Source organism: Apium graveolens, chromosome 11, assembly GCF_009905375.1.
Source record: "Apium graveolens cultivar Ventura chromosome 11, ASM990537v1, whole genome shotgun sequence".
NCBI classification, from domain to species: domain Eukaryota; kingdom Viridiplantae; phylum Streptophyta; class Magnoliopsida; order Apiales; family Apiaceae; genus Apium; species Apium graveolens.
Genome location: NC_133657.1, coordinates 195,548,459 through 195,561,014, shown reverse-complemented (window position 1 = coordinate 195,561,014; position 12,556 = coordinate 195,548,459). Strand labels below are relative to the sequence as shown.

The following is a 12,556-nucleotide window of genomic DNA, read 5'->3' as shown; positions in this document are numbered from 1 at the left end:
ATAAAAGACTTAGAATTGTGCGGAAGAAAGTCAAACCGGGTGTAAAAGAAAACAGAGAGGGTAAGATGAGAGTGATGTAAAGAGAAGTTGCGTGTGGGGTCTACGGAAATTATGATGACGTGGGGAAGTGTGATTTGTTGGCGTTTTGCATGTAATAATTATTGACAGGAAGTTAAGACTACTGCCACATGAATCAGGCTGGCAGGACCGTTATATGGCAGTACTAATAAAACAAGTCAGTGTGATTAATTATTATTTTGGCGAAATTTTGATTTTGGAAGGTGTGATTAGGTGGATCTTGTTCTTGTTAGGAATTGTGAGTTGTGCTTTGTGTGTCTCAAGATCATTACAGTTCGTGATTTAGCTCATTTTTATTTTTTTAAAACAAGTTTAATAATATGCACCAAATTATTCTTTAAAATAAAACTCTTGTTATAATTAATTATAATTTTTAAGTGAATAATAAAATAGTAAAGTTAGCCTTAGGAGCAGAAATTTTGATAATAAATTAAATGTTTTTGTTCTTCAATTTGGCTATAAATACATGACTTTGGTGAAACTAAAATTTGCACCAAACATTCTACATATATGCTCTCTGTCTCCCTCCGATTATCATTCTTTCACTCTTAGATTTAGTAGCTCGTTCTAAAATATTAAAATTTTACAATAACTCTAAAATAATGTCAATAATTTCCAGATTTTTATTGCTCTAAAAGTAATAAAAATTAACTTCGAAAATAACTTTTTCTGTCTTCTTGTTTCTTCTTTATAATGCGCTTCAACCTTTCAGAGACACTAAAGCTAATTGCTCTTCTTGAACATAGATGTACAGAGGGGAAGAACAGGGGCACCGGAGGGAGCCTTATCCTGTCAGGTTCTAAAATTTACAGAAATTTTAGTGTAAATTTTTAAAAAATAAAAAATAATTTAATTAGATACCCCTTCGGAAATAATTTTTCGGTTTCTCATAAACTAAAATTATGAGAACTGATACTCATTTATAAGGTTATAAACAATATTTGTCAAAAAAAAAAATCTGATTCGGTTCCTCGCGTACACATTATATTATGGATAATTGATACATCAACAACCTTTAATTCTACACTTTTATTTTATCACACAACACATCTTTAATGTAAAAAGCATATCCCAAAATTTTAATTGTCACGAGAGCATTTTGTCGTATCCACAAAATGTATTATCCATACTGAAAAAAGGAAAATGTTACATTTTCCAAAATAATTTTCAAATTACACGCATTATATTTTTATATTTTTCTTCATTATTAACTCAATTTACTAATAAGCTTAAATAAAAAATAATAATGATAAGCTAATCAAATTACTATACTCCTTCCTAAAAAAAATAATTGCTTAATAACTTCACTTTCCTATGCATAAATTTGGATATGGGCCTCGGCAGGATTGAAGAGAGTAGGCCTCACTTCACTAGATATAATTTCCTCAAGTTAGGCCTATGAAGACATTATTAATGAAACAGAAGACATATGAATTCGAGAGCCCACCTCTCTAACGGATCCAGCCCATCTTCGTAAGAGTTGTGGTCCACCTTTTTCATCTTTTCTCTTGATGGGAAGATCCCTAAATTCCGAATATTGATTTATGGAATAAAGTTTTGTGGAGTCCATCTTTTATTTGGTGATAAGTTCCTTTGGATTAATGGTTTTTTTCTTTCCTATTTACCAATCTCTCTTTAATGAGAGTTTTTGTATACTTTTAATTGGATCTATTCTACTCATTTTTTGAGTTCATTTGTTTATCTTTACAAAAGTGGTGTGTTTCGAATTTCTCATAATTATATAAAACTGTTATTATCACAACTATACAAGTGAGGGATGCTACTAGAAAGGTTAGGGTATCAAAATGATTTTCAAAATCGTTTCCAAAATGAAAGAACACATTTGATAATTTTCTTGATTTAGAAATTAAAATGTGATAAATATCATACTTGAGGTATGTAGCAATACTTAGGAGTGTAAAGATATGTTCAGTGTAATATTTGCCCTTGAAAAATTTGATTTGATTTGTTTATTTGTTCAATTTTTCTTGTTTAATTACTTATCATTGGTGAATAGTTTTGTTTTGAAAGAACAATATTGTTGTGCGGACTAGAAACATACAGTAGAAACACCCCGTGGCCTTCTTGCATAGAATCATAGAACACGACGAATACAACACGACTAATATCACCCGAATATTATATATGAAAAAGGCACCTATCTATCTACTTTCTTGACCTCTTCCTTTATTTTGGATACATTACTGAAGTTATGTATATAATTTATATGATATTATTACATAATTTAGTCAAGGATTGATGCCTTTACCACCGGGCTTTCCTTTTCCAGGGCCGGGATCATGACCAGGATTAGGTCCTGGGTCGCGGTAATCCTGCACGTCCACATCGCTCAAAATCTTTCTCATCTTCGTCTTCCCTGTTACCTTCAATAATTTACATACGAGTGTGTATTCATATTAGATTTTAAAATATTTTTAAAATATTTATGAATTTTAAAAAAAATTCGTTGATTTCAATTTTTCGTGAATTTTGATAGAGTTGGTCCGAAATTTTGTAGAGTCTTACAGATTTTGTGTAGTTTTTAGAAATACATCAAAATCTCATATATTTTGAAGAGATTTCAAAATATTAAAAATTTACTAGCAAATTTATCAAAATTCACAACTTTTTTAAATAAAAAAAAAAAGAGTAAAGGGTGGGTTATAATTCTAATAACATCATACTCTTCAGAGATCATGTTATAATTTAGCAAAACAAAAATCATGGTATGAGTCGGATATACAGGATATATTTGGTTTGATTATATGTAATTTATGGTTAGACACGATAACTCGCAAGTACTTGGTAGTATACTTACCTCGATTGAATGACATAGCTTCACATGCTTTGTTCGGCCATCACCGGCACCGCAACGGCCTGCAAGAAGAAAAGAACATCGCAGATCATGAGGGATAAGATTAGTGTAATTGAACATATACAGAAATACATGAAATTCTTCACACACACATATGCCATATGTGTGAGCTGTGTTGAGGAGCTTGAGTTGCTCACCTGAAGCAGATGGAGTAGTTATAAAAACGACTAGGAGGAGGATCAGAAAGATGGTTTTCATGTGAAGCAAAAGAAACATGGACTAGGTCTCTGGTTGTTTAGAGATTTGCGATTTAATATATATAGACATGTGAAAATTGAATACAATATGTTTTTTTGACGAAATGTGAATACAATATAGCAAGTCTTTTTTCAAAACTGGAGTAACCAAACAGTGCTTGTCATCATGCACTTTTATGATTTATCCACACCCGCACTTCAAAGTCAACTACACATGCAACATGGTTGCATGTTCCTTAAATTTACTGGAACACTGTACCCCCTTGCCTGCTAGTGCTATCCACTTTAAATTAATTTTCATACTCCTCTTCATAAATATGAAAACACCACACTTGGATTGAGATTATTAGAAAATGATGGATTCTTGAACTAGTTATGAAGTTAAAGTAAACAATCGATAAATAGAACTAGGAACATATATAATCCCTGATTAGAATAAAGTAAAACTTTACTTTATTTTTCGGCTTAAGTTTGCTGTCATAAATGTCCTTGATAAGAGGCTCACCCAAAATATTTTATTTTGACATTTTATGTTTACATATGTAATTTTTTTCGAAAATAAGTTGAAGTATGTCAAGAAATCGGTTATTTTAAAATCACAAGATGAGTAAGCCATTTCCGGGATCTTATATTAGTATTCTAATACTCCCCTCACTTGAAATCTCATTTATGTGTGTAAAATGGATTACAAACATTTATTTTCTTAGGACATAAATTTGCCAATTACGATAAATTGTGAGAATATTGAAAGAGTTTTTTGTTAGTCTGAGTTATGATACAATGTCAAGAAATCGTTGTTCTAAAATTTCAAGATATTAGAACAGTGTTAGATAATATGTTTTTTAAAATTTTATATTAGTATTTTAACAAATATACTGAACTAAATACAATAATAGACAAATTTATCACATGTACGTTTGTTGATACACAGACCAAAGTGTCACAATCTTGTGGAAGATGGTGGGCAAAACTAACATTTATCATTCATGGAAATTCAATAAACAGAACAAGGTGTGTAAGTGTTTATATGCACGATATTGTTCCGATTAACGTAATTATCTGTAGCTAACTAAGATACTGTGTGAATGGTGTCGACAGATAGACACAACACAAGCAATGTGGTATGGACTGTTACATATGCATGCTTATTTCATCGCTTTAAATTTCAACCTCTTGATAATTTCTCCGTCATTTCTTATTCAACCAAATCCCTTTCCAGACCTAAATAAAATACTCCGGTATTTTATAGACAGCTCATGAATTTTGCAGACGAAATCATTAGCAACCATTTTTTAATGGTTTTCTGGGCCATGAATTATTAGTTCAATGGTCCTGACCTCAACTCTGTCATCACCAAAAGTCAGCTCTTTTCGGGATTCTTACTTTTACATCTATTTTTTTTTAAAAAAAATCGACGGGTTTACGTAGAGAAAGTTTGTTAATTTACACAAGACAATGATCACCGGTGGATCAGGCTTTGAATTTAAGGGGGTCGGGATTTTTTTTAACGAGTTCGAGTCGAATATTTAGTATGTTCTGCTCGAGTTCGACTTAAAATAAACTCGAGCTTGACTCGAAAAAAATTAAAAATACGATCTCATATATTAAATTATTGATAATATTTCCGGCTGAAAATTCTCTCTTATTGTTGCGGTTGCAACCGTTACAATCACTGACAATTTTATCAACATATAAACCCAAGGATATTTAATATTTTTGTGTAAGGCTGTAATAAGATCCGGGTAGCTCGCGAACTGGCCCGGCTCAAACTCATTTTACTGGACTCGGCTCGTTTCGTAAAGAAGCTCATGTCCCGGTAGAGATTTTGTAACAGCCCGCACTTCCGGACTATTAAATTCTAAATCGAAAACTAAAAATAAAATATATTATTACTCGATAATTCTAATAGATCACGAAATTCAAAGCAGCGGTCAAACTCAATAATCAAAATCATAAAAATAGAGACGCAGCTCCACAAATCCGATAATAATTGTCTAACAGATAATTAAATTTATTCTCTAAAAACAAAATCTTTATTCTAATTCAAATAGCACAAACGAAGCAGCACAGATCTCCACATAGTTCTCAGTCCTTAATCTTAATATGCTCCAAATTCCGAACCTGAAATGTTAAAAGGGGTGAGCTACACAGCTCAGCAAGTACAAATTGACTAACTTTTAAACAGAAAAACAATGGGTGTTTTGATAAAACGATTTTTCTTAAAACAATAATAATTTTGTAAAACATTTTCTAAAATAAATCCAACCCAAAGTTTTATATTTCAAAATTCAGAATTTAAAACAGAACAGAGCAGAATTTATAACAGTACAGATTTTATAACAGATCTGAGCAGAATAAAACAGAACGAAACGATAATTCTTATAAATACCACAGTCTTGATCTACGGCCACACTTTGCCAGTAGCCGGCATCTAATTCTTATTCTTATTCTTTATACCACACTTTGCCAGTGGTCGGCATCTAAAGTTCAATAATTACGCGCCCTTAATAGGTATCTAAAGTTGCACACTTGTGCGCCTACTAAGGGTATCTAAGGCTAGTTCCGGAACTATAGCGTAAATTACGAACGGTTCGAAAACGTAGAGACTGGGTTCTAAAATTCACAAATACTTATATCTTATAATTTCGAAATCAAAGTTTTTATATCTTATATGAAATTAAAAACAGAACTGAAATATCTTTTCGGAAATTTAAAAGTAAGTCAAAAGGTACTTACCTCAAAGCCTGACCAGATCTGAATTTACTCTTTTTGACCCTCTAAACGATATTTTCTTGAAAAACACGAAACACGAAAGCTGAAGATAACGAAAAGACCTTTCTGAAAAGTCCAGAATCACTGAATTCTGACTTACGATGAATTTTCTACGAATTTTACAAGACAGCTGATTTTTGCTGAGAAAGTCCTACGAATTTTAATGATAAAAACAAGGAATACGAATATGGTGTATTTATAACGATACAAAACCCTATATCTCAACTAGGAAATAATAATATTTCCTCCTAAAGATTTACAACCTCTCCAAGTAAATTCCATAAATAAAATATTTGATACACAATTACCTAAACTAAAAAAATTTCGATTTTCTAAATTATTCTTACACTTATTTCCACAAATAACAAATCTTTTCACAAATCAACTACCTTGCACAAAATGTTTTCAGAATATTCTAATTTTAAAATATTTATCTAGACAAATTAATATCTAATTTCTAATAAATAAATTAAAAATAAAATTACGAATTTTACATTCTTCCCTCCTTAAAAGAATTTGGTCCCCAAATTCACATAACATAAATAAATTAAATAAGTCACTAAAGAAAAGAAATCATACCTTAATTGCGATAGTTGTCATTTCCTGTCAGCTGAAACACACGTCCTTTGCCCATCTTGTTATCTGCTTCCTTCCTTGGTGGCGGTGGCGGATTGTGCGGACAATTCGAAATCTTATGTCCTACTTCTCCGCAATGAAAACAAGCACCTGTATTCCAACGACAGACTTTGTCCGGATGATTCTTGCCGCACCTGGTACACGTCTCTCGATCACCTTGACCCCCGATGTTATCGTACACGTGTGGCTTCTTGAGTGGTCCCCCTTGAAAAGATTGCCCACTAGTTTGAGTGAACCGCCTCTTATTCCAACTGCCAGACGCCTTTTCAGATTCTGCCAAGCCCCTTTCGATCACTAACGCCTTGTTGAGGACAGCCTCGTACGTCTGAAGTTCAAACGACGCCACTGAATTCCTGATGTCACTTCGAAGTCCCTCCTCTAATCTTCGTGCTCGACTGCTCTCATCTGCTACTAGGGTCGACGCGTACTTCGCAAGCTTTGCAAATTCTGCTTCGTATTCAATGACGGTTCTTCCACCTTGTTGAAGTCGAATGAAGTCCCTCTCTTTCTGCAGACGAACTGTTCTCGGAAAGTACTTGTCCTCTAAAGCCTTCTTGAACTTTGCCCAAGTGTACGGTTCATGATTTTCTTCAAGATTTGTCGTCTCATTCTTCCTCTTTTCCATAAGCCACCAGTCGTAAGCGCTTCCTTGCAATTGGTACACAGCTAAGGTCACCTTCTGTTCCTCATTGCTCCCCAGAAGTCCGAAAGCTTTTTCCATCTCTTGGATCCACATCTCAACGATAGCCGGGTCTGTAGCTCCATCAAAAGTTGGCGGGTTCAAACGCTTGAATTGAGAGACGATGTTGGGCTTCGGTTGCTGATTCACAAGTACAGCTAGAGTTTCAGCCAGCTGGTCAAAGACGTTTCCTCCTTCATCATTATTGCCCTGATTTTCATTGTTGTTCTGATTTTCTCCATCCATCTTTACTAGAACACACAAAACAAATTCTAAACTTATAGTCAATAATCAAAAAAACACAAAAGTCAAACATATCAAATAATCACACAAATAAATGCCCTAAATCCAAAATAATTTTCTAAGACCTATACGATAGTCTAAAGGATCGCATCCTAGGGAATGTACTAGTCCCATACCTAATACACTCCGAAGGACAGCCTGCTCTTGATACCAACTGTAACAGCCCGCACTTCCGGACTATTAAATTCTAAATCGAAAACTAAAAATAAAATATATTATTACTCGATAATTCTAATAGATCACGAAATTCAAAGCAGCGGTCAAACTCAATAATCAAAATCATAAAAATAGAGACGCAGCTCCACAAATCCGATAATAATTGTCTAACAGATAATTAAATTTATTCTCTAAAAACAAAATCTTTATTCTAATTCAAATAGCACAAACGAAGCAGCACAGATCTCCACATAGTTCTCAGTCCTTAATCTTAATATGCTCCAAATTCCGAACCTGAAATGTTAAAAGGGGTGAGCTACACAGCTCAGCAAGTACAAATTGACTAACTTTTAAACAGAAAAACAATGGGTGTTTTGATAAAACGATTTTTCTTAAAACAATAATAATTTTGTAAAACATTTTCTAAAATAAATCCAACCCAAAGTTTTATATTTCAAAATTCAGAATTTAAAACAGAACAGAGCAGAATTTATAACAGTACAGATTTTATAACAGATCTGAGCAGAATAAAACAGAACGAAACGATAATTCTTATAAATACCACAGTCTTGATCTACGGCCACACTTTGCCAGTAGCCGGCATCTAATTCTTATTCTTATTCTTTATACCACACTTTGCCAGTGGTCGGCATCTAAAGTTCAATAATTACGCGCCCTTAATAGGTATCTAAAGTTGCACACTTGTGCGCCTACTAAGGGTATCTAAGGCTAGTTCCGGAACTATAGCGTAAATTACGAACGGTTCGAAAACGTAGAGACTGGGTTCTAAAATTCACAAATACTTATATCTTATAATTTCGAAATCAAAGTTTTTATATCTTATATGAAATTAAAAACAGAACTGAAATATCTTTTCGGAAATTTAAAAGTAAGTCAAAAGGTACTTACCTCAAAGCCTGACCAGATCTGAATTTACTCTTTTTGACCCTCTAAACGATATTTTCTTGAAAAACACGAAACACGAAAGCTGAAGATAACGAAAAGACCTTTCTGAAAAGTCCAGAATCACTGAATTCTGACTTACGATGAATTTTCTACGAATTTTACAAGACAGCTGATTTTTGCTGAGAAAGTCCTACGAATTTTAATGATAAAAACAAGGAATACGAATATGGTGTATTTATAACGATACAAAACCCTATATCTCAACTAGGAAATAATAATATTTCCTCCTAAAGATTTACAACCTCTCCAAGTAAATTCCATAAATAAAATATTTGATACACAATTACCTAAACTAAAAAAATTTCGATTTTCTAAATTATTCTTACACTTATTTCCACAAATAACAAATCTTTTCACAAATCAACTACCTTGCACAAAATGTTTTCAGAATATTCTAATTTTAAAATATTTATCTAGACAAATTAATATCTAATTTCTAATAAATAAATTAAAAATAAAATTACGAATTTTACATTCTTCCCTCCTTAAAAGAATTTGGTCCCCAAATTCACATAACATAAATAAATTAAATAAGTCACTAAAGAAAAGAAATCATACCTTAATTGCGATAGTTGTCATTTCCTGTCAGCTGAAACACACGTCCTTTGCCCATCTTGTTATCTGCTTCCTTCCTTGGTGGCGGTGGCGGATTGTGCGGACAATTCGAAATCTTATGTCCTACTTCTCCGCAATGAAAACAAGCACCTGTATTCCAACGACAGACTTTGTCCGGATGATTCTTGCCGCACCTGGTACACGTCTCTCGATCACCTTGACCCCCGATGTTATCGTACACGTGTGGCTTCTTGAGTGGTCCCCCTTGAAAAGATTGCCCACTAGTTTGAGTGAACCGCCTCTTATTCCAACTGCCAGACGCCTTTTCAGATTCTGCCAAGCCCCTTTCGATCACTAACGCCTTGTTGAGGACAGCCTCGTACGTCTGAAGTTCAAACGACGCCACTGAATTCCTGATGTCACTTCGAAGTCCCTCCTCTAATCTTCGTGCTCGACTGCTCTCATCTGCTACTAGGGTCGACGCGTACTTCGCAAGCTTTGCAAATTCTGCTTCGTATTCAATGACGGTTCTTCCACCTTGTTGAAGTCGAATGAAGTCCCTCTCTTTCTGCAGACGAACTGTTCTCGGAAAGTACTTGTCCTCTAAAGCCTTCTTGAACTTTGCCCAAGTGTACGGTTCATGATTTTCTTCAAGATTTGTCGTCTCATTCTTCCTCTTTTCCATAAGCCACCAGTCGTAAGCGCTTCCTTGCAATTGGTACACAGCTAAGGTCACCTTCTGTTCCTCATTGCTCCCCAGAAGTCCGAAAGCTTTTTCCATCTCTTGGATCCACATCTCAACGATAGCCGGGTCTGTAGCTCCATCAAAAGTTGGCGGGTTCAAACGCTTGAATTGAGAGACGATGTTGGGCTTCGGTTGCTGATTCACAAGTACAGCTAGAGTTTCAGCCAGCTGGTCAAAGACGTTTCCTCCTTCATCATTATTGCCCTGATTTTCATTGTTGTTCTGATTTTCTCCATCCATCTTTACTAGAACACACAAAACAAATTCTAAACTTATAGTCAATAATCAAAAAAACACAAAAGTCAAACATATCAAATAATCACACAAATAAATGCCCTAAATCCAAAATAATTTTCTAAGACCTATACGATAGTCTAAAGGATCGCATCCTAGGGAATGTACTAGTCCCATACCTAATACACTCCGAAGGACAGCCTGCTCTTGATACCAACTGTAACAGCCCGCACTTCCGGACTATTAAATTCTAAATCGAAAACTAAAAATAAAATATATTATTACTCGATAATTCTAATAGATCACGAAATTCAAAGCAGCGGTCAAACTCAATAATCAAAATCATAAAAATAGAGACGCAGCTCCACAAATCCGATAATAATTGTCTAACAGATAATTAAATTTATTCTCTAAAAACAAAATCTTTATTCTAATTCAAATAGCACAAACGAAGCAGCACAGATCTCCACATAGTTCTCAGTCCTTAATCTTAATATGCTCCAAATTCCGAACCTGAAATGTTAAAAGGGGTGAGCTACACAGCTCAGCAAGTACAAATTGACTAACTTTTAAACAGAAAAACAATGGGTGTTTTGATAAAACGATTTTTCTTAAAACAATAATAATTTTGTAAAACATTTTCTAAAATAAATCCAACCCAAAGTTTTATATTTCAAAATTCAGAATTTAAAACAGAACAGAGCAGAATTTATAACAGTACAGATTTTATAACAGATCTGAGCAGAATAAAACAGAACGAAACGATAATTCTTATAAATACCACAGTCTTGATCTACGGCCACACTTTGCCAGTAGCCGGCATCTAATTCTTATTCTTATTCTTTATACCACACTTTGCCAGTGGTCGGCATCTAAAGTTCAATAATTACGCGCCCTTAATAGGTATCTAAAGTTGCACACTTGTGCGCCTACTAAGGGTATCTAAGGCTAGTTCCGGAACTATAGCGTAAATTACGAACGGTTCGAAAACGTAGAGACTGGGTTCTAAAATTCACAAATACTTATATCTTATAATTTCGAAATCAAAGTTTTTATATCTTATATGAAATTAAAAACAGAACTGAAATATCTTTTCGGAAATTTAAAAGTAAGTCAAAAGGTACTTACCTCAAAGCCTGACCAGATCTGAATTTACTCTTTTTGACCCTCTAAACGATATTTTCTTGAAAAACACGAAACACGAAAGCTGAAGATAACGAAAAGACCTTTCTGAAAAGTCCAGAATCACTGAATTCTGACTTACGATGAATTTTCTACGAATTTTACAAGACAGCTGATTTTTGCTGAGAAAGTCCTACGAATTTTAATGATAAAAACAAGGAATACGAATATGGTGTATTTATAACGATACAAAACCCTATATCTCAACTAGGAAATAATAATATTTCCTCCTAAAGATTTACAACCTCTCCAAGTAAATTCCATAAATAAAATATTTGATACACAATTACCTAAACTAAAAAAATTTCGATTTTCTAAATTATTCTTACACTTATTTCCACAAATAACAAATCTTTTCACAAATCAACTACCTTGCACAAAATGTTTTCAGAATATTCTAATTTTAAAATATTTATCTAGACAAATTAATATCTAATTTCTAATAAATAAATTAAAAATAAAATTACGAATTTTACAGATTTCAACTCGTTTAATTAAACGAGTCAACTCAATTTAACTCGTGAAATTAAATGAGTCGAATTCGGGCAGCGTTTACCGTCTCGTTTAGCTAAATGAGCCGCCTAGATTCGACTCGTGAAAATTAACGAGTCAAGTTCGGGAAGAGGTTTAGACTCGTTTAACTAAACGAGCCGGCTCGGCTCAATTAAAACTGGCTCGAATTACGCCCGACACTGTTAAGGGAACACACAAGTATAGAACCAAATAAACAATGCAAAACACACACTCAATATATGACGCGAAAAAACCCACGTCCCAACTTGTATTATTAATCAAAACAATTATCAATAATACAATAAATCTCACCAAACGGTATTCACTGAAGCGATACTTAAGTCAAACAATACTCAAGCATACATCAAAACAATAACATAACTATGTATATATAGTCATCACAAACTTAGCCAACAAGATATACCTAATATGATTACAATAATAATTGTCTACCCATATAATTATTACCCATTCCCATTATAATAATAATTGTCAACACATGCAATTATTACTCAATCTCGTTATGATAATAATTGTCTACCCATACAATTATTACCCAATCCAATTCTGTTTTTTATCACCAAGCCATACTACCTATTGGGTTTAACCCACTGGCCAGGACCGAATTACACCCATATCTTTGTATTTTTCAACCATCTTTTGAA

The 12,556-nt window shown here is 33.6% G+C and overlaps 2 protein-coding genes across 2 annotated transcripts; both read right to left on the bottom strand.

The window, feature by feature from the left end:
• Nucleotides 1-6,502: 6,502 nt before the first annotated feature.
• Nucleotides 6,503-7,483, bottom strand: LOC141696413 (uncharacterized). Its single transcript, XM_074500555.1, has one exon. It carries the CDS (start codon nucleotides 7,481-7,483, stop codon nucleotides 6,503-6,505), a length of 981 nt encoding a protein of 326 aa, XP_074356656.1.
• Nucleotides 7,484-9,221: 1,738 nt separating this feature from the next.
• LOC141696412 (uncharacterized) lies at nucleotides 9,222-10,202 on the bottom strand. The gene has a single exon (XM_074500554.1). It carries the CDS (start codon nucleotides 10,200-10,202, stop codon nucleotides 9,222-9,224), a length of 981 nt encoding a protein of 326 aa, XP_074356655.1.
• Between the last annotated feature and the right edge of the window lie 2,354 nt (nucleotides 10,203-12,556).

Bases quoted from the DNA above. Each gene is read 5' to 3' on its own strand.
- LOC141696413 (XM_074500555.1), bottom strand. From the start codon at position 7,483: ATGGATGGAGAAAATCAGAACAACAATGAAAATCAGGGCAATAATGAT.
- LOC141696412 (XM_074500554.1), bottom strand. From the start codon at position 10,202: ATGGATGGAGAAAATCAGAACAACAATGAAAATCAGGGCAATAATGAT.